The 24,018-nt window shown below is 29.8% G+C and overlaps 3 protein-coding genes across 4 annotated transcripts in view; 1 reads left to right on the plus strand and 2 right to left on the minus strand.

Annotated features, from left to right (window-relative positions):
• LOC113398520 (spermine oxidase-like) overlaps positions 1–7,649 on the minus strand; it is a 34,440-nt gene extending 26,791 nt beyond the window's left edge. The window contains exon 1 of the mRNA XM_026637289.2: positions 7,499–7,649. The gene's annotated coding sequence lies outside the window, so the exon portion shown is untranslated. The remainder of the gene's footprint in view (positions 1–7,498) is intronic.
• Positions 1–18,791, plus strand: part of LOC113398523 (uncharacterized) — a 33,078-nt gene extending 14,287 nt beyond the window's left edge. The window contains exons 2-4 of the mRNA XM_026637292.2: positions 14,593–14,678; positions 16,479–16,797; positions 17,217–18,791. Of these exons, the coding sequence (XP_026493077.1) occupies positions 14,593–14,678; positions 16,479–16,797; positions 17,217–17,325 (514 nt within the window). The 3' untranslated portion in view covers positions 17,326–18,791. The remainder of the gene's footprint in view (positions 1–14,592; positions 14,679–16,478; positions 16,798–17,216) is intronic.
• LOC113398521 (survival motor neuron protein) lies at positions 18,645–24,018 on the minus strand. Of its 2 annotated transcripts, none has more exons than XM_026637291.2 (7): positions 23,832–24,015; positions 23,501–23,648; positions 22,851–23,033; positions 22,445–22,624; positions 21,905–22,014; positions 20,926–21,074; positions 18,645–18,823 (listed from the first exon to the last, which is right to left on the minus strand). In XM_026637291.2, the coding sequence occupies exons 1-7, from the start codon at positions 23,871–23,873 to the stop codon at positions 18,796–18,798; spliced, it is 840 nt and encodes a 279-aa protein (XP_026493076.2). In that variant the 5' UTR covers positions 23,874–24,015; the 3' UTR covers positions 18,645–18,795. The 2 variants fall into 2 exon arrangements, with proteins under 2 accessions (XP_026493076.2, XP_064072971.1); XM_064216901.1 differs by lacking the exon at positions 18,645–18,823 and adding an exon at positions 19,513–19,588 and having other exon boundaries at positions 23,832–24,018.

Here is a 24,018-nt window from a genome sequence, read left to right on the forward strand (position 1 = left end):
ACATAACAAAAATCATGAATCGATATGGATAAATGTATGAAACTGGCGTACATAATTTGTATAATGCAAATTTAACACAGATAAAATAGTGTGTCACACCAATTTTTATATTATAAAGCTGAAGTACGTTTACGGTTTTTTTTTATCATTCAATAACTAGGATATAAGATATTACAGTTAGTAATTTTTATATAAAATCCACCTGTATTTTTATATATTGTTGTATTGAGCAGGCCGTGTATACATGTTTAGGGATGTAAACGAAAATAAAATTGTGTGATTGTATTCTATTCTTGTACCTATAAATAAATAAATAAATCCACATGAATCTACAGTCAACTTCACTAAAGTCCACTTTTTCAAGAATCCATAATGACTACTGTCGAATATTTTAGATCTCGACCAATGGCGTCGTGATACTTCAAGGTTAAAGTAGTTTATTTACTCCTTCTGCCATTGAATTGGACTTTACTACGTCAACTAAATGTGCATCGCAGTTGCAAATCATAACACAAATAGAGCAAGATACCTTCTATGGTTAATTGTCTAAAGATTATCCTTACGTTGCGTTTAGAATATCCATTGTTTACAACCAGTACAATGACCCTTTATACAAGTGATTATGAGGTCTAGTAATTCTCCTTAGGTAATCTAATCTCTGGTAGGATGTCCTCGAGCAGCGTGACGGATAAGTATTGTGTAAGACCGTTTCACTCTGATTATTGTAATTGTATTTACATTGTTTTAAAATGACCATAAATATAAATACCTTTTTTAATCTAGGTTGCCTGTTGCTACATCAGTATTCAGTTATTAAAGTCTTTTTTTTTTTAAATATTTGTTGCCAGATATAAAAATGTTTATTCATTATTTAATATAAATTATTTCAATTCAAAATGTATGTAAAAAATCTATATATATTCAATATTAATAATCGAATTTAATGATTTTGTTTTAAGTTGAGAGCTGATCTAGAATTCTACCAAAAGGCTAACTGAAGTAAGAATCTTGACATAGACTGGTATTTGAAGAAGTAAATGCCATTGTAAATTGCCAGCATTATATTTTGGTTTATTTGACCGTTAAATTTTTAACTACATAAATCTGAATAAGACGCGCATTAGGAATTTAATTTAAAAAATAATACATCATTTATTTTTAAATAGGAAATGAAAAGGATGATATAATCAGTACGAAACGGAAAAGCGCGGTGAAGGTGTCTAGTGACGTTATAAGGTTTCACAGCGGAATTCCTGAGTATCAAATACCAAATGTACCTATTTCTTACAATTTACGAACATATCATTTGTAAATAAACATTGGTAATCACTTTTCATGTGAAAGGTATTTTTTTTAAATAAATTGTATTAAGCTTTTTTTGAATACCGCTGCTAGTGGGTGTAGATTAAATATAATATCAACACTTAACGCATGTTGATTTATCAATAAATAATAATATTTATGATAACGTTCAAAAATTAAATGAGATAATTTATGTCTTGAAATAACTATAATAATTATACCTTTACATAATATAATGTGTTTACGTTTTTAATTATAATTATTTTATCATTATGGCACTACTGACATTAACGACGTGTTTAAATTTTATTTGTCTATGGTTCGATATTTAAAAAAAATAAAATATATTCCACACCAGTAAACATTTTCGTTAAATTAAACTTGCTCAGTGTGTTACAGTCATTGTTATATGTATAAATAAACCGTATAACTTTTGTAAGCCTAATCTAATACACCATTACTTAAATATATGAGTTTGTAATGAGCATATAGGTAAAGAGGAAACACGTAATGTTTTTCTGATCATTATTACTTGAACCGTTAAGATAACATTAACGTGTTCAGTGATTTTAATGACACGCCACACATAAATTATTAACAGTGAGTTATTATCTTAGAATTGACATTAAATTAAAAGGTCGTGGGCTTAAATCTGGTAATATTAAAACATTTAAAGCGCATGTTAAAAAAAAAAAGATAAATAAGGCATATTACAGCGTGGAGTTTTTATTGAATTCTAAGAGGGATATAGAATGAAATTAAATTGTACTTTACTGACGTACTATGTAATTAAAATGGTGGAAAAGAGTAACTACGGAGTTTCCTGCCGGTGCTTCTCGGTAGAATATTCTTTTTTTTTATGATAGCGGTAGGCGGACGAGCAAATAGGTCACCTGATGGTAAGTGATCACTACCGCCCATAGACAATGGCGCTGTAAGAAATATTAACCAGTCCTTACATCAACAATGCGCCATCAACCTCGGCAACTAAGATGTTATGTCCCTTGTGCCTGTAGTTACACTGGCTCACTCACCCTTCAAACCGGAACACAACAATACTGAGTACTGCTGTTTGGCTGTAGAATATCTGATGAGTGGGTGGTACCTACACAACCGGGCTTGCTCAAAGCCCTACCACCAAGAAAACCAACCATCCAGGTCCAAACATCCAAGGAACCGGTGGTTGCTTTACATGTAATGTGACACTGTAACATTACCGTTCAGAAGTGCTTTTATTAGGCTACTTATATTTTTATTTTGTTTGATTTAAAAAGTTGACATAAATATAAAATACACCATCCGCAGGAGGAACCAATCAAAACAAACATTTTTGACATTTTGAATTGACGCGGGATCATTGGTCAAGATCTAAAATAATCTATGAAATTCATTACGATTTCGCGAAAAAAATGGCGTTTTGTTTGTCGTTGAAATTGTTATCGGAGCTTTGAAAGTAAATTTACGTGGTTATAAGTAGTGCAGTGGAATACTGTTGCGTTTAAGATATATATATATAGTATAGCAGAGCTATAAGCAAATGGCATGAAATATGTAAATTAAAATTTTTCATTATCGTAATTCCTTCTTCATTGGGAATAGGGTGCACGTAGTTAAGAAGCGTGGCATTGCTTTCAAATTATTCTCCGAGAAAATTAACGATAGGATTTAATTTATGTGAAATAAAATTAATAATCATCATAAATTTCGTTTTAAATGTTCAATACACAAAAGTGAGTTGATTTTATTCTTAATATTCTTATTTAAGCATCGATAATATTTAATTTTTCAACTCACTTATTAGAATTTACGTCTATAGTTTCGTCCCCTGGATAAGCTGTTACACCTGGATGGCGTTACAGAATAAAGCCAAGTATTTTTTTTTATCATATGTGTATTAAAATCGATATTAAAAGAGTAAAAAAAATGATATTACATGCAGATAAATATAAAAGATATATTTTATAGGAATGATATGCAAGTATTCGAACTTTGAACCTCACAAGCCGGTTGTCGTGGGTGGGTCAGAATGTCACGGGGGCCATAAACGTGAAAGAGGTATTCACGTAAACATCGCTCAATATATTGCAATTCAAACGGTATGTTTTAAAATAACATTTCGTATTAAAAAAAGTATATAAATTATATAATAGAAAGAATTATTTTAACGGAACCTGTTACTTTATTATATAGTATATAGTATACTTTATAATATATAGTAATACTGACTACTTCCGTCAAAATTCTAAAGATAAACACAAATCGAATTCCCAGCATGAATTTATACCAATATTATAATGAAATAGAATTTGCTTGTTTGTATGTAAGGGGGTAACATGCGCAACTAGGGATTCAATTTTAAATTTAAAAAAAAAAATACTGGTAACCTTATTCCTGAGTGTTATAAGGTATGAATTATATTTATACATCATCGTCTATATTTAAATAAGCTTCTACGATTATTTTGTTTTTGTAATAAATGCCAATTACATGTGCGTTTTAAGTTTTATGTGGCTCAGTATTCAATAACAGTGTATTTTAATAACTAACGGCTAAAGTTATTACATAACTGTTAGCTGCTTTCATTCAATGTGGGCTAATCGTTACAAATAGGGAAGACCTACTAATATTTTTATACATTGACATACATATTGAAGGTGACTGTAATAATATTCACTTGAGTTGCAACGAATAAAACTTATATTCGAATAAACCCGAATATTTGCCGAGATATTTGACACATCGGGACAATAGAATTAGTTTTTTGAATTTTCCAACTAAATTAAACAAAAGGTCACTATGAAAAAAATTAAAAGAGTAAAAATAATTGTTAATTTTATTCGGCAATAATATATTATTTCAATATTATTATAAGGGTTCATTGACCTTGTCCTTGACAGTTTTTCGTTGTGATGTTGCCAACGTCTTAAAATTAATCAACCAATTATTTCATAGCATTGTAGAATAATTTAATTTATTTAAACTTACTATGTAACTAGAAACAGTATATTTTTCTAAGTAACATCGATCACGATACCTACTGTGAGTTTCTTGTTGTCACTTAAATTTAAAGCATTGATGCATTGTACGTTTTGAACATCGACGAAACTGATATCGGAATTCTGGAAATAAAATTAAAGTGAATCCCAGTGAATCAGTTAGCAAATCCCATGAAATACGTAAATCTAAGGTTTGTTTATCTTTATTCCTAATTCGATTGGAATAGGCTATATAAACATATGTTCACGACATTTGACGAGTTTACCTACATTAATGACAGCTAAACCCTACTATTAGCAAGGGAAGAGTTTGTTTGTTTTCTTACCCACATTATAGAGTTGAAAGTATTCATTAAATGAATTAGTAACTAATTTTTTAGAACCCCTGATTATTTGTTTATCCTGCTCTGTTATCTTTTTTAAAAATATAAGTTTAATAGAAAAGCTTATGATCTAGTATATCTACCTAGATCTAGTGCCAAGCCCTTAACTTAACTGAAGGTGCAGGGAGTGCAAAAACCACAAGCGCCGCGGTGAGGGGCCTCGCGTATGTGGTCAAATTGGACAATGGGTGAACCGCCTCAGAAGGTTTTTTAAAAATATTTTTGAGGTTAGGGAACGTCGCTAGAACAGTGCTTGTACTGGGCGCTTGTTATTCTTGAGCCGGGGCTGTCGGTATACTACCACATATAAAATATCTATAATACATAATCTAGCTTATCTCTCTTATCTAACGGTGATACCGTTCAGTGATAGCCTTGTATAAATCAATATTAACAAATACCATAAGTTTTGCAACGCAAAGTAAAGTGCATTGTTATCACAACAAAAACATTTCAACCTTTTTTTCATCTCGAAGCTGAATACCAGAGCATGGTTTTAAATTGTTTGAAATCGACATGTATTCGTACTTCTATCGAACAGGTAGAAATTGCAAATAATAAAGATGAAGTTATTGAATACTCATAGAGTTTGCAAAGTTGGACGTTTGGTTGTTAATGTCCCACGTTTGGATTGGGTTTCCTTTCCATTTGAAAAGGATTGGAGCTTTTTTCCCCACACTGCCCTCATGCGGATTGATACAAATGTGACAGACTTTCATCAGATATAATATGCAGATTTCTTAAAATGATTTCCGAGGATTCCGACGCCACCAAGCATAAGATGAATCGTTTAACTATTGTTCATTCCCGATGATAATTAACAGTGCAGAAGAACTGTGATATTAAAGTGTTCCTTGTGCACAAATACAAGTGCCTTATATATCTTTTTTTTATGTGAGTACAATAAATTTGTATGCCTAAGTATTATGTACAGAAATATAATGGTTCCGATGTTGAATTATAAAGAGAGAGAAATTATTTAAAGTCATACGTAAATAATTAACTTTTTTTGTTGAAAAATAATGTTCTAATAAATTTATCTCACTAACATTTAAAACTGATATAATATTTATTTAAAGTAAAACAAATTTATTCATTATTTTTCGATGTTTGTTTAAAATGTATCTTTTTATTGTTAAAGGGGCTAGGAATGGAGAATGTGAAATGTCACTGTGTAATAGACCTTATGACAATCACGATAAGAGCCATATATTTAAGAGTAAAAGTTCTTTGTGAACATTTCAACATGCATATAGCCTTGTAGAGTACAGGTAGGATTCCTTTTAAAATAACACTTAAACGCATAATTGGTTTACTCAAAGTTCAATTTTGAGACTTAAATATCAACAATCAAAGTCCATTTTCGAATGATTGACAAATACAGTTTTGATTTATTATTACTTCCGTACTCCGATACTTGAAAAGTAATATCGCAATATCAATGTTATGTATTTTATTTGAGAATTCTTATAAAGGAATATCTTAGAGGCTAGTTAAGAATTATCTTATTGCCAGCCAAAATGCTGCCGTTTAAAAACCAATTTTAAAATATAACTCGGATCTGGGTGCACTTGTACCTGCCTTAACTTTTCCTGATAAGTATGTATGATTGCTGTAGCCTATTCTTACACACACAAACATTGTTTAAACACGAGAAGTTAAAAACTTTACCTATTTATCACATCATCGCAAATTCAATTCATCGTTTAGCAAGATTTTTCTATTGAAACATCCCTCAAATACTTTTATCTTTGTAAATTAAATCTCAGTAATAAATAACGCACATTTACTTAATAAAAGATTATGTAAAAGATAAAAAAGCGTTGAGATTGTATTAGTTGATTTTCATGCGGGAAATTTAATTGTATTTAATTAGTTATGTGAGTTAATTGATGGACAAGAGTAACTGCTTAGTTTATTTTTTCTTCGTCACACTAGAATCTACATTTTTATTATTATTATTAGCACCTTAAACAATAAAATTATAATTAATAATGTTACGTTAAAATATGTTTTGATTTTAAAGTCTCAATAGTTAGTATTGACCTGCTTTGAAAATAAGTTGTAATCTTGCTGAGGTAATTATTTATAATAATTGAACAAGTCAGTTAGTTACAATGATATTCTAGTAAATATCATTTATTAGAACATCATTGGTTAGTTATATATAAATCAGAAAAGTGAATGTACTTCGAAATTTTACAATTGGATCTTATTTCGACGAAAGTAATATTACTGATTTAAATCTTATACAAAGTAAACAGGATTTCCGCTGTTACCTGTATGATAATTTTATGATATAATTAATTAAGTAGTACGTTTAAAAAGACGGTAATACTGAAATGTTTTTGGAACAACGGTTGTAGATTTGACTTTGAATGTATACACTTTATAGTAACGCAAATGGTAAATAAACCATTACGTTAAATGTAAACAGAATGAGGCAATATTAGACAAAGACCAATTTACCTGTTTATTTCTTCTATTTCAGTTTATTATATTTTGTATTCAAATACAAAGTAAACATAACGCCATTGTTTATCAGTAAAGATAACTTTAATCGAACACGTGTATTTTCTTTTTTGACATTTGTAAAAATTGCATAAAGACTTAACAATAATAATAATAAAGTTTTTTCACACGTTCAATTCATTACAATATGAGTAACTATTTCTGAACGCAGCGAGCGCAATGGCGCCAAACCCTTCCCGCCATTTCATCCGCCATAACATTCACAACAGAACCGAAAATAAAATCCCACGACTACAAACGAGAGAGGAATGCTCACGATTACTTTGGCGTGTATAATGTACGTACCTGTTACTTGGAATTCGTTGTAGATACGTAGAGCAAAACCGGTCTCGTCAGCTGACAAAACTGAATTACAAATATGGCGGTAATATAGGCAAGTCTTGTGGCGCGAACAGCACAACAGATACTGATAACATAATCTTATCCCACATATATTATATTATTATATTTTATAATTTATTACCCATAATTAAATAATATTAGATGAATCTATATGGATTATCCTTTATTAAGAAGATATAATTCAACTGTTTGTTTATTTTTATTCGTTTCCATTGTCATTAGTTTTGTTTGTGTATATAATGTTTATGTTTTGTATACGTTTGTATTTCATTCATTCAACAATGTTGTAGATAATATTATCTTATAGATAAATGATATACTTGTTGATTGTATCTTTCTAGGTAGTTATTAAAATTGTAGCGTTTAACTTTCTACTTTTGAATTCATACTGGCTCCATTAGTACATTTCAATTATTTTCATAGTTTTAGGTCTTACGGTATTTTGTTTTGGGATAACGCTACAGATTTTGAAAATGTTTTCATTCTGAAAAGAACTGTTCTGTAATGTATCAACTTCGAGCAATTAAATTATTGTTTATTCAAGAAAATTCAATAGTTACTCTTGTCCACCATTTTAATTACAGAGTTTATATCAATGATTAAATTAAATTAATATAATTCCTGTCTAGAAATTAATAAATACTAACCGCAAGATTAAAAAAATAGACTTTCTCGTTATAGTAATTAATGACCTACATTAATAAAAATAAACTTTTTTGAGCAATTATCATACTTGGTACAAAAACAGGCCTCAATGCCTGAAGGATTTTTCAACCAAGTCAATCTATAGTATATTTTTATAATAATGTATGATCTATTATGACTGATTTGCTTATTATACCTGTCTAGGTAGAGTCAAAACGGAAATCGCTTCGAAAAAAAAAAATCAACTGTTGCCTACTAAATTGGCCATTTTATACGCACACTAGTAAAGTAGATCTAAGTTTCGCGAGTGTCACGCACACCAAGATAATTAAGTTGGCTAATTTTTTTTTTAGTTTATCTAGACATATTAATGATCTAAGATCACTACTATAAGCAGCGCGGTCACCGTGACGTTATTGCACGTGAAAAGGAACTTAAGCATACATTTATGTTTACAATTCCATGACAACTCACAGTTTGGGTCAACTTGTCAAGTCAAGTCAAGTCAAGTTCGGGAATTTCTTTTGAAGATATTAAGCTGATATTGGAGATGAAACCAGTACAATCACCGCAGACACTGAAATTCAAATTACTTTAAACAAAATACAATCAATGATTAAATATGCATTATTTCACAATTAAAGTCGAGACTACCACCAGCTCTCGAAAGAAAACATTTTATACCAGACGTGGTCACGTAAACATAGTTAATAATACTTTTAAATACTTAATCTTTTCTGTGGCAAGGGAACAGAGAGCCTTCTTGATTTTTTGAGTGGAAATAGGTTATGGACCGGATGTTTAAATTATAGTCAGAAAACCCGGTTAGTTAATAATAATCTTTTAAATCTATTAACCTCGACTTTGAACCTCTTTCTGAATATTCTTCGCTTATTTTTTTTTCAATGTTGTCATACCTATTGGGTTCCATTTTGAAACCATATATTTCCAACCAGCGCGTACCAACTTTATTCAAAACAAAAATAATAAACGAAACCGCAACTTGATTTATCAAATTTCATACGTAACATAAGTACATAATATTTAATCAATACTGGCTGTATTAAAACTTGTACCTATTCGAAATACATATCGGCTTGCAGAATCGAAATCGATTAAAAATATAATATATTATTTATATATATAGTCATGACAAATGGTTTTGATTGATTTGTAACTTCCTTACAAATTTGATTTTCAATTATTTGAAAAGGGACGGTCCCTTTTGTCTTGTAATGAACTTATAAGACTTACTACCTCTTTGGTTTAGTGGTTATTTATAGGGGCGCAGATATCTGAGGCTGAAAATATACTAGGCTTTTCTGTCTAAAAAAAAACCAGTAGCAGACCTGAGTCTCGAACTTAGAAATGTTTATACCCCCTTGTTTGCGTGCTTTGAAAAGTGTGTAAAGCTGTTAGTCGTGACGGATTAGACGTACGACGTTTCGATTTGTGTCTAAGTAGGCTTAAGTCCTGGATCGTGCCCGTAAAAACCTATTGAGGTTATCTGTTCAAAATTGGTACTGTTGGCAGTACACTCCATGCCCCGGAATGTACATTAAGCCTGGACTCTTTTAATTTGTGTCTGATTTCATGATTGATGTCACGTCGGAGTATAAGGACTAAAGGGCACCTATACACCTGATTGGCCAGAAGATATTGTACAACTACCTTCTGACTGAAATTATTCAGAAAATTATAATTATATTTAACTTCGGAAATAAAATAGGAATTTTATTTTTACTTCCACGGTTTTATTCAAATCAGAAGCTGTGAAGAACTAAATTGTTAGGCATATTGTATAACAAATTTGGCGACGACCTTGAATCAGATTTTTTCATCTCGTAACATTTTAGTAGCGTAATAAATTATTTTATTTTCTAGTCACATTAACACTTCGTTGGGCGTATATAAGCTTAATGTTAGGATTTATTATTTTTAATCTATACTGTTATTTCATAAATGCGAAAGTAACTCTGTCTGTCTGTCTACCTATTGCTCTATCATGAACTAACACTGAACTGAATTTGATGAAATTTGATATAAAGTAAGCTTGAAATCCAAAGGATATAGGTTTATATACCTAACTAGATATACCTTAATAATTTTATTAAAAGATTTTATGCCAAAATTTATTCGTATCCACATGTAATTATATAATACAATTCGCACTAAGATGTTATTGGTATATGATAATTTTGACATTTAATTTGTATACCTATAATTGACATTCGCTTCGTTCTTTAATAAAAAATAATTAAAACTTAACTTCAATGTCGCAACTGTTTATTTTCTTATAGAAAAAAAAAACAAGCTTTGACGTTGAATGTATTCGGATTAGGTAACTTTAAACGTCAGTAGTTAATAACTCAATCCTATTGAAAGAAGAAGGCGATGGCCTAGAAGTTTCCTTAACATCGTAGCTGATAATTCAGTAATCCTTACCTTATTCGGTAACATAAAATATAAATAATGTATATTCTAAAATTACACTAGGCGTGACAACTTTTGTAGCACTACCAAATTTGTTACAAAAAAAACGTGGTTTAAATTAATACCGCATGCGAAATACACATGACGTAAATGAAACGTCAAAAATTTGCTTGTGAAATGTTGAAATTCAAAAAATGTAGAAAATCTAATTCAAAAACGTTATACTTCGGAAATTGCCCGTTATAAATGTAAATTAAAATGTAGGAAACAGTTTTATCTCAATGCTAATTATTATGTGAGAGGATAATACCTTATTACAGCATATCCATAACAGTTCGAAACCGTTGCAAAAAGGCGGTTATTCGACATGTGTACGTTTCGACAGTTGACTCGGAACACGCTTCGTTGGTTACCGTCGGGAAATAAATAGTTTTTTTTAGCATTGAAGGTTTTTTGTAAATAACATTTAATGCAATATTATAGAATATTATATGTAATAATTTATGAAGCAAAACTTTAGCAGAGAGTGTAATCTTTAATTATTGTTAAAATATATTTTAATTGCGGCAACTAAAATATATTTTGTCATTGTTTAAAAACATGCTAGATATTAATATTTCAATATCATAGTATAATTAGTATTGTTAATATTTTCGTTTAAGCTAACAACGATGATGATGTCCGCAAATAAGCAGTGCGGAGCAATTAGCTCATATTTAGCTTGATATTTACTATCCAATTCTACTGACGTATAAGGATTATTATACATCTCCGATCCTATTCCCATCCAACTACGACCGAACCGCAACTGGATCTGTTAGTAGAATAGGAAAACGGCAACGATAACGTCTCGATTCGATTGCGATAAAGTGATCCACAGGGATCAATTTTGAGTCCTTTTTTATTTTTGTTATATGTAAATGGTCTTCGTTTGTATATTAAGATTAGGTGATTATTGTAAAATTGTATCGTTTGCTGGTGCTACGTTATTACTTTTTAAAGTTGACAGAAAACAAGCTAATTATGACTATTTAAAGAATGTATTATCACTGATACAAATTTGGTTTACAAAAATAATTTAGTTTTAAATGCTAAAAAGACAAAATGCGTATTGTTTGCCTTACCTAATGTAAGACAGCAAAATTTCAAGTTAACTTTAAACAATAGTGATCTAAATGTTGCTGGTACATACAGTATTTCTAGGAATCGCTTTAGACTTGAAACTTCAGTGGAGTCTTCATTTATCGTCCCTGACAGAAAGACTCGGTTCCCCATTATACGCGGTTAAAAAAGGTAGACTACTAACTGCTCGTGTAGCTTTGTGTACGAATATTTAATAGTCTTTCGTGTATACTTTGTTTAACACGCTACAGATATTGAAACTGTTTTCATACTACAAAAGAGTTATATACAATATTAGAGCTCGAGATTCCCTCAGTGTTGTTTTTATTATGTGGGTATACGTAGAGTTGCTTCACAGTATGTTTACAATAATGTTATTTATATTCTCAATAGTATAGATATTTTCGAAATCATTGTATAGATATGAAGAGGAAAGGGAAACAAATAAAATCTAGTGTCTACCTTCACAAAGATTAAATACATCGATCCTGGGGCACACTATTTGTTTCTATAATAAGCGTGAACTTAGTATTTCTTGATTACTAGGTAGGATATATGAAACAAATATTGTATTTGACTGACATACTCTGTAGTTAAAATGGTTGAAAGTAACTACTGAGTTTCTTACTGGTTTTTCTCGGTAGAATCTACTTTCCGAACTGGTGCTAGTTCTACGTTTAATTCAACACCGTAAAATGACGAAACAAAATGCTTTTATGAGTTTACTTGAATAAATTTTGACAATTTTTTAGTAGAACTAGCGCCCTAGTTTAATTACTTGCTTAATTTAGACTGACTTTACGTGATTACGATTTACGTGTCTTAAAAATAATTTGTGCTCTGTTCTCATTGATAATTTATTTTAACAAACTTAGTGGAGATTACATACGTGAGGTACGTTAATCGTATTCATCTTAATGTTAATTATACCAATATAAATTAAATGAAATATTTTAAAAATGTTATGTGAGAAAGTTTAAAAACAATTTTGTTTAAACATGTATAACGAAACAAAATTAAAATGTCATTAAGCTCATTTAAGTTTCTGCAAAACAGTTTACGTCTCATTTTGTTGGCATCGTAATTAGGGTTGTCGGTTGGTTCTTGACGTTTTCAGAGAAAACGTGTTGAATGCATTGACAACAAAAGTAACTTAAGATTTATTTAGTAGAAACAAATGTCTACAAATGGGTGCATAACATTATTACGCAAACACATTTTATTACTATAATTATAAGGCAACAAATATAAAATGATCAAAAGATCAAAATCGTCTATTTATTATTTAATATTTCAACGTATCTGTTTCAAACTACTATAACTACTACAGCAAGCAGAACTTTAATTCTACCCTAGATACTTGGGGCATTCTGGAGATATCTCCGTTCGGTTCGATCACGTGATTTTTTCATTAACTACCTTATTCAAAAATTTCATTGATCCATCGCTTTATTACTCGACTGTAGAAGTACGAACGTTAATACATACTCGCATTTATAATCATAATAAGTATTGTTTGTAGTACACTTAATTTAGTAACTTATCAAAAAGCAACCCTATATTTAAAATGATTTATCTTTAATCACGTTAAATCAATTTAAATTCAATCCAATCTTAATACATCCCTTTTATAAAAAAAAAAAAATATATGTATTTAAATAAACTACATGAAGGTACGTCATAAATGAAATATATAACGTAGTTTATTGGTAATTAAGTCATCATGTGTCATGAAATATTAGCGCTGTAAGAATTAAGTCATTACTAATCAATCTGCTGGCAATCACAGAATCTAAGATTTTATATAGCTACCCTTTAATAAGACGGACTATAAATAGACCTGTTTCTAAAAAACCAGAAAAGCTATATCATTAGTAACCTGACTTTTAGTTCTAAATCAATCAAGCGTTTTTTGTTTTCGACATATGGGTATGGGATGGTAAACATTACTAAAAAATGAACAAAAATAAAATCTGACATTCTTTTGAAAACAATTGCTAAAATTAAGCATATCCTGTTTTGTTTATCAGGAATATAATATTAAGAAACAGGTGTGGATCCGTTAATGCTCAAACGAGTTTTTATATGTGGTCTGAGTCATGCTCAAGCCATGCATTTGTGCTTATCATTATTAATCTGTAAGGCATAAAATAATCTTTATTAATTTTATATGTATATTCCCTTGAGTAAAATCATCTTCATAAAAATGTATTTTTTTTTTTTACTTATCAACAAGAAGGACGGGTGTCTTATGTTAAATGGTCACCATCCTGTAAAAAATTAAAAATAAAAATCCTTCCACCAACAGGACGTATGTCCCATTTGCATTAATATTAAGTCATTTAACTAAACACATTTCAGTTATAACATATTTATAGCCTGTTCCAACCTCAATAGGTGTAAAGATAAATAAACAACTTAGACATAAAATCTATGATATTCTTTATGGAATTGCAAAAAAATCACGTATTGAATTTCGGTGAAGTTGTAATCGGATATTTGGAAGTAAAATTAAAGTAGATATAAGCAGCTAAGTGCAATAATGTTGCATTTTAAGTAGAGATAAATTAATCAAGAACTGTTTGTAGTGCATAGTATCGCAGAGTTATTAGCATATCGTACCGAATGCGAAAATCTAAGGTTTGTTTATCATTAGCCTTTTCTCGATTAGAATAGGCTATACATACTAATCTATCTAAACTACATTATAACAAAATATTATAAACGACGATGAATTTCGAAAATATAAAAATATTTTTCATTAAAATAAACATATTTCTAAAAAATATCTATCATTTTCTGGCAAAGTTTTAATATGTTTTCATTTTAATTTCCAGGTCGAACAAATATTTGCAAAAATCAGCAATTACAAGAGTCTGCGCCGTTGGAGGCTTCTTTATCTCAATTCCGGTGTTTCTGACGGGTAAGCATAATTATTAATTATGTATAATCTTAAGTAATATGTGTTCAGTCTGCAAAAAAATGTATACAACATTATAGGTTGGCAAGGTTGCTAGACACACTGGTACAAAATTATCTAATACACGAAGCCTTTCTAGTGACTTTTCCCTTAAACATACAAATTAAAATCCACTATGGTATAACGGCTTACAGTTGATCTTAATAAACATTAAGTATTCATTAACATACAATTTATATTGCTCTTAACATAAATGTCAGTTTATTTATTCATGCTTTAAATTTTTACATTACTTATAAAGCAGCGGGTCAGCTGTTCATCTGGCGCGGGAGGCTGTCAATTGACAGATAAAGAACTTAGGAAGCGAATTCCAACCGAGATGCTCATTTGCATTCAATTTCGCGTGAGATAAATCGTGTTAAACTGCTTTGATGTTTGATGCAACTAAATACGGTAGCCGAAATTAATATAGTCTTTCTAAAATGTTTCCAAGACAAATATTACTATATGCAATCATTACTTTATTGGATTTAATAAAATTTACATGAAACTAGAAATATACGTTTATCGAACGAAAACCATTTCCGTAGAAATAAGAATACATGACATCCACACACAAGTAACTCTTGTAATAGTAATTATTTTTAAATATAAATTAAGAAATGAAATGAAAAAAAATGTAAAACGGAATTTTAAAAAAACAGAAGAGGCATAATTTTATTTCCGTTTACTCAACACAACAAACGAGAGAAACGGCAAATAAACTCAACTTAATACACAATAATGTAAAAATGGCTCGAACAACATTGAAACGCATATTAAATATAAATAAATTATAAAACCAACAAACAAAAACGACATAAGTAGACTTTTATTTTTTTAAATGTCATATAGACAGACGGACTGGCACTGACTCATTATGGCAGATCATTACTGCCCATTGGTACTGGAAGAAATATGAATTATTCCTTATATTTATGCCTGTAGTTACAATAGCTCACTCACCCTTAAAACCGGAAATAACAACACTAAGTACTGCTGTTTGTCGGTAGAATATTGAATAGGTGATATTTACCTAGACCTACCCTAGACCCTAGGGCATGCACAAAGCTCTACCATCGATAGCATTAAATCAAAATTTGAATCGTCATTTTATTCATTCATATTTTACAAGGTTAATTGTAAATGACAAATACAGAAAAAGTTATTCAGTCTATTTGAGACCCTACCCGAAGTTAATAATTTTGTTAAATAGTATGTAAAAATAACATAAAATCGTATCAATAAATGAAATAAGATAAAATTTTAAATCTGTAATGATAATAAAAATAAGTTTTTAATCCGTTTTAACTGATTAAATGATTACTTTAAAAAAAAATCGAATATTCTTTTAACGCAAATTCAATCTTAAGTATTTGGACAATCATTAAAATTTTAATGAAATCAATTTAATCTGTTTTTTTTGCGGCTAAGTATAATTTAAATAAAATAAAAGAAAGTTTCAATTTACTTTTTTTAAAGTGCGATCAATATAAATGATAACAACTGCATTATTGGAATGATTGGGTATCCATCCAGTATTTACTAAGATTATTCAACAAAAAATTACAAAAACAAGGTCATTAATAATCACAGGTCCGCAAAAGTTCAAATTCAATTGCTTACATGCTTTCTCAGACACGAGAGTTTAAACACTTTCAGGCTTTTAGTTATTACTAATTTCAATTAGCACCAAGATCTGCAGCCCTATAAATAAAGCTATTCACTATCAACCCAAATTCAATTCACAATTTTTTATTCCAGGTATAATACTCTACACCTTCATCCAATTCCACTCGACGCCAGCCATCGTCACGTCCGTATTCATAGGCGTGGGGATCGTATTCTGCGGCTGCGCGATGGTCCACAACGTGTTCGTATGGCAGAAGGAGAAGACCAATTTAGTGAAGGCATTTCGAACACCGGACTTGAATACGACTAATATGAACACATCGAATGGCATGATAATGGGAAACGGGCACCTGAATAATACGGGCGGCAATTTGAGCTTCCATAGCATGTCTGCGGCCCCGTATACGCATCCGATAACGCTCTTGCAGCAAGGCGGACCTTACATTATTAGGTGAGTTTACTTATCAGAATATTTTCATTTTGATTTGCTTTGCAACTCTTTAAAACATGTCACTCTTATGACCGTTAGTATCGTTGTTACCAAAACTAACAATAAACTCAGTGCAATTTTGTATTTAAACTTGAATGAAAAGAAAGTATCTGTCACTGACTATCAATATAATGTATATTAATCTCAATGTTCGTTGGAATCGATAAAACTGTAACTCCATATACTTGGCTATCTGATACAGTGACAATCATCAGTGTCTTTGCCCTACCTTATCATTACATTACATTACATTAGCAGCCTGTAAATTTCCCACTGCTGGGCTAAGGCATCCTCTTCCTTTGGGGAGAAGGTTTGGAGCATATACACTGGGCCATTTCGGCTCATCTTACCTTATCACTAAAAGCAAATTGTAATTCCAGACCACCCACCAGCACTCCTCCAGGGGGAGCTGGCGAGGCCACACCGGGCGTGCCCGCCGCCACCGTCGACCTCAGCCACGACGCGCACGAGCTGAGCACCCTCGTTTGACCAGTCACGAGTATCGAGGGTGATACACTACATTGTCAACTGATACAATTGATACACTGTTTAAATAATTAATATTTTTGAGGAGTCATATAAATTGTATACACGTGTTGGATACAATCGATTGACCCTCCCTACTATTCCATTAGTAGTTATATTCAAACATTCTTTCTACAATTAACACCTATAACTATTCAAGTTGGATATATAAATCATCGAGAGGTCATATACTACAATATTTATGATTTTAATGCTTCATAAATATCGATAATAATAAAAAATAAGTTCGATTCGAATAAGTTCGTCGAACTCTTCAAAATCGATTTTTAAAATAACGGTGATATTGTAAAGAATAAAGGCAATAATGATGGTGCCTTAGAATAAAACATTTTAACTGAAGTGTACAAAAATATTAAATACTTGTAAATTTTGAAATCTACAAAACATGACTTTTAAAGGGGTATTTTTTTAAATAAAAATAATTCTTTTTTACGAAACATTATTATAATGTAATTGATGATAAGTAAACAACGAAATTTGGATATTTAAATAAAAAATAAGTGTTTAAAATAAATAAAGGTCTAAATTTTATATTATAAACTCAATTTCAACTGTATTTGCTATCAATATTAATCTCCTGACTGAGAAATGTTAATATATATACTTTTTTTTGTTATGTAATTTAATATAGCAGAATACACAGATAATAATTGAATTGACTTAAAGAGGATTAGTAATTAAAATCTTACTGTTGAAACAAGTAAGTCAGCTATGTATAATTGTTAAATTATAATAGTTCTTATGACTTATTGAAATAATCCTACACATCTATAGTACATTTCAATGAATTTGTTATCGTTTGATACTTTAAAGAAATAAAAATAACGTTGGAGTAAAACAAATATTTAAACATTTTTAATTTCTTACAAATATGATTGAAGTGAACTATACGATATTTGTAAATTTTGGTTATAAATGTAAATATTGTTTCTTATTTTATTTTAAATAATAAGACTCACATTGCCATGTTTTATTATTATAAGTTTTATTAAGTTTAATCTTCTATATTTTAACGTACCTTGGCATAACAAATAAAAAAAAGATAATATTTTTAATTTTTATATCACCAATTGTTTGGTAAAAGATATTCTGAAATGTAAAAATTTGCAAGAACAATTAATATATTCTAGTGTTTTGTTTTCCTAACTATTGAAACTGGATGGCTTGTGTCATTAAAAGTATATTTATAATCTGTGTTATTTTAATGAGTGACATTTTTAGTCTGTTTTTATTGAACCCACCAATCAGAAATAAAAACACGATTCAGAGTATCAAAATGTATATTTTGTACATAGTTAAACAGAAACTGGAGGCATAATTTAATTTATTTTTAATTGATAACAACATTTTCTATTTTTTTTTCTAGTTTATGTTATGTGACTTAAAAATAAACTTTATTTAAAAACAAATTTGTTAATGATTCCTTCGCCCTTCTCTTGCCCTGAAAATCAAATAAAATATTATTAATACTACCGTATTAATTTATTTTTTAACACCCTGAAATTACGCGTAAAAATGTAGCTACGAAATATTCGCGTTTAATAATACTTACATATAAAAAAATCGGTGGTTTTATACTTATTATATATATTGGTTTTATACGTGGTTTTATCATTATAACTTCGGAAAAATTTAACAATAAATTCTTTGAATTAAACTCTTTGTAAGGAATCTTTTGAGATATTGATAAATCAAAGTAATAAATGAGATTTTTAATTATTTGTTATTAAAAAAGTATTAAAATTGTCGATGCACAATCTCGAATATTATTTATTATATTTGACAGTATGTCAGATGTATGAGTAGGGTCTAGGTCAACCGGAGTACTATGTTATAATACTGACCTATATAGTATTTAATTAGTAATTAATTAAGACAAATGACTTCATAGTGCTAATAATACACTATTTTTTATACTTTTTATATACGTATCAAAACATATATATTTCATTCAATCATTTTATTTATTTCGCTCTTTCTTGGAGTTCAAGCTTCTTTTATACAAAATTTTATCAAATTCGGTTTAGCGGTTTGGTCATAAAAGGGCAACAGATTGACAAATAGACGGACAGACGGACATACAGGGTTACATTCACAATTATAATACTAGTATAGATGATATATTAATACTTCTACCTATACAACTTACATTTTGCTTTGATGATATATAATATTACTTTTGGTGAGAGTGGTGTTCCTTTGTTGGCTAGATTAGAGAATTATTTTATATCACATCAAAAGTTGTATTAAACGCATAGCGATATTAGAATTCGCGTTAATGTACTGAAATGTTTAGTTATAATAAAGCTTATTATAATAAATAACACATTTTCGAAATAGGCCATTTGACTGGTTTTTAAAATGCATTTTATATTATTTAGTAGAGGTTAAGGAACCCAGTAATTGTCTTTTTAATTCTAGTACATATTTGCTGAAAAATATCAAAATAAAAATTCCATATTTAAATAGCGCGCGAAAACGCTACTTTGACAATATGACGCTGCAATGGGGTCGGTGACGTCACTTGCTTGTATTGTAATCTGTGGCATATATAATCCACATACAGTAGGCAAACGAGGTTAATAAGCAAGTGACGTCATCATAAGCCCGACCAATCGGGAGCGTTTTGTGACACGACAAACGTTTAAAAAAATGCATTTTTATTTATGGATTTTTGAATAAATTAATTATTATCTTCAACTTTCGTTAATAAATAACCATTTTTAAATTCATAATTTATACTGATTACAATAATTTACATTTTGTTTTTCGCTTTGTCAAATAGCCCATTATGTGACCATTCTCAGAATAGTAGACACTATTCTGATTTATCAGGGGACTGAGACACAAGTCAAGGAGACAGAGAACACGAATACATTCTGATTACATGACGAAAAAAGTCTGCAAGACATCCTAGTTAAGTTCACCATAGTTTCAGAATAAATGTTAGTTTTAACAAAATGGGAGAGTAAGTCATATGTTTACCCGATTAGACTGAATTACATGCTTTGATGAAGTAGTATTTTTCTCTGTTGCATTCGAATATCACATCTTTATGGGCTCTCTCATTTGTTTGTTCATACCAAGCAATTGTTTGAGCAGTGTCAATGAAGTAGAATAATACTGACTTCAAAACTAATTGATTGGAAATTGTAATACACTAAGTATTACAATATACATTAGAATGTACATTAATTATATATTAAATACAGACAAAATATATAACTTATATATTTTTGTGAAAAACAAAATATTTTAATTTTGTTTAACGTTTTACAAACTTAAGTTATGACATACTGACCAAAAAAATGGGTTTGTTTCTATTAAATTTCAATGCTTTCATCAAATAATTGTAAGTAAAAATATTTTGTATTTCTGTCGCTTCATGGATAGCATATTTTTTTTATTTTAGTAATAAAACATTAGTTTTAACTTTCAATATTTAGTTCATAAATTCATAGATAACTACAATATTTTGTTCTTACATCGACAACAGTATAAATAATATTTCTTCAAAGAATTTGGTCATGTTAGCAGTATTACCGTTTCATTCCTTGATATAATCCAGTGTAGTAACCGCTCATGTACCAACTGAGTAACATTGATGATACCGCTTGCTCTTCTGAATCAACTTCACAGCGGGGTAGACTCATCGGTGGTGGGGGAGGAATCGGCATATCCATTGCCCCAATCTGAAATGAATGTTGCAATATGTTAGAAATAACTATTGAACATAAAAGGGCCAGAGCTAATCATTGTAATCATTGCTCTTAACAATGAGGTCATGGTGATTTTCTTGGAAAGAAGTTCTTTTACTCGGCTTACAGTAAAATGGATTCGCAGAAATCATCACATACGGAAAAAAACGTTTACCAGGCAATCTTTCCCTATCTTTCTCTATGTCTCTTTCTATCACATACGGTTCAATGTTATATTATTTAAACCTATTTTGGTTATTGTTTTAATTCACACTAACAAAACTTCAATTTCTTGTCATTGATTATCTTCAGGCATTTTTAATTAATTTGATTGCATCATCATTATTATTATTTAAAACATAATATATAGTGAAACCAATTTTTTTCTAACCGGGTGTCCCATGACACCTCATTTTTTTATTTAAACATTGGTAGGTGCCCAGGTAAACATGTCAGGCCTCCTGATAGTAACTGTTCATTAGGGCCCAAAGACATTTGCAAGTATATTAACCATAAGTAATATTAACCATCTTTTACATTGTCAATGCATCACCAACAACTACTTTCAGGTGAGGATTTTTAATAAATAAGAGATATCATTCAGTAATCACCAATGGATTTACTGGGTTTATTAGTGAGGAAAGTTTAGGTATATAATTCATTATTTTGTGTGAATGGCTGAAATATGACAATAATTGTTAATGTCGGAAAAAACATACAGACAATAATTATATGTATTATTATATACTCTTATTCTACATGTGCAAAGCTGGGATGGGTAGATGGTTCATAATAATTATTAATTTGACTTTATTTATACATACATTTCTTAGCTGCGCAAAATTTGGCATCGGTATTTCGGGCAGATCAAAGCAGTTCATCTGTTTCTGTCCATGTTTCTTCTTTCCCAACTTCTTTTTTTTCTGAAACGAAACTAAAAGAAAATACAATATTAGATTAGATCAAAGACTAGGAAGAGAAGTTATTAAAACAAGTGAATTATAATGGAAGATTAGGCACCACAACTCAAGTACTGCAGAATTTTTATGTCTTTATTTGTATTTACAATTCATCTTGTGCTGAGGGGTGAACGAAAACTCTGTGAGAATCTATCACATGTGTATCCATTGTAATATAATGCAACAGCACTTCAAATCTTTTCAAACAGAGCTGTCTTTAACCCAGCATTGGGATACATATGTATAGACAGTCTCCATATCCATTATACCTTAAACTACCACATTGTGTAACTTAAATATTTTTTAATAATATTTAAACTATATGAAATTACCAAAGAATAATTTCGTGTAGAACATACCAAACATTATATTGATAGTCTGTTATTATTTGTGTTAATATCATACCTGAACTACCGGGACTAAGAGGTCTGTCACTACATTCCATCTTTTCAACATTGAATGAACAATTTGTTGAGTCGTCTTCTATTTTATCAGCTAATGATTCCTCAATCTGCCGTGTCCTTTCTGTTTTACCCATTGATGCCTTAAGAGTTGATATTAACACTATTTCAGAGTTTTCATAGCCTGAAACAAAATAATGAATAGCATATAAAAATAAATTTTGATTTTCTTCGTAAAATAGCCATCGCAGGTGAAGATATGGTTGATATGGACTACTGAATGGTAGATGTCACCATCATTGCAAAGACTAAGGCAACAATGGTGTTTTATCTTACTTCCCTTATATTCTATTATTCATTATTTAGAAAATAATTTTTTTCATATTCTTTAACTAAAAAAATAATCTTACCAAGAAATCTTACAATACATTCATTGTCATTTATAATCCTCAACAAGAGTGCTTCATACTCAATGCCATCTCCTTCATATACGGCACGGCAGTGCATTCCTGCCTTCCATTGACTTTTTAAATCTTTTTTTTTATTTTTCGTGTGATTTGAATGAGATGTCGTTTTCGCCTTTGTTTTCAAATCTGTAATTTAAAGATCTTCACTTCATATATTTAATAGTACTTGTTTTGTATAAAATATAATAAAAAAGGATGATAATCCAAAATTAAGATTATTAATGCATGAAATTTAAAATAAAATAATTTAGTTTATTATTAACAAGATGTGTAACAAGAGTCTGCTAGTAACGAAATTGTATTGTGGAATACTGAAAACTTAACAATATTAACTAAAGCAAAAAGAAAAAAAAACATTTATACCCTCCAGGGGGAAAAATCTAGTTTTTAATAATTATTACTTAATTAAATATATATATAATATACCTTTATATCCTTTTATAGCCTCTAAGATTTTGAAAAGGTAAAGACAAATAGTACTCTATACAACACTAATAAAAACACCCGTTTATTTATATGAAGAACATAAACAGACAATAGAAAGAGAAAGGGTTGTTTCAGAAACATGCAAATAGTTAATTTTGTGTTCATACCATTTTTGGAGGAAGGAGTGTTAGTAGACATAGCGACCCTTTTTGCTACCTCAGCACTAGCAATTCTCAATGCTTTATCATAAGCATCATTTAGCTTACTATCATCCCATATATCTTCAGCCTCTTCTTCATCTTTCTCAGATTCCGACTGAAAAACGTAATTATCCCACTATTAATATAATTCAGATTTCATTCATATTTTGAGAGAATACAAATAAATTGATAGATGGAGCCATCAATTAAAAGAGAAGTAACTAAAGTTTTTTTCTTTTGTTCTTTTTGTATCATATTAATTATAAATACATTAAATTATTTTCAAAATAATACGTACCATGTTCATTCCTTTTACGTATAAAATGCTAGATTTTTCCATATTTAGCCCCTTTTAAGTAACGTTATGATCCTAATTTTAATTGATAATGTAACGGAAGTTACAGAGTAGTAGTAGTAGTAGTAGTAGTGAACATTGAAAATTTGAAATGGTTTGCACAGAGTTTACTGTATATAGTAGGTAACGC

This window comes from Vanessa tameamea, chromosome 14 (genome assembly GCF_037043105.1).
Source record: "Vanessa tameamea isolate UH-Manoa-2023 chromosome 14, ilVanTame1 primary haplotype, whole genome shotgun sequence".
Classification (NCBI taxonomy): Eukaryota; Metazoa; Arthropoda; class Insecta; order Lepidoptera; family Nymphalidae; genus Vanessa; species Vanessa tameamea.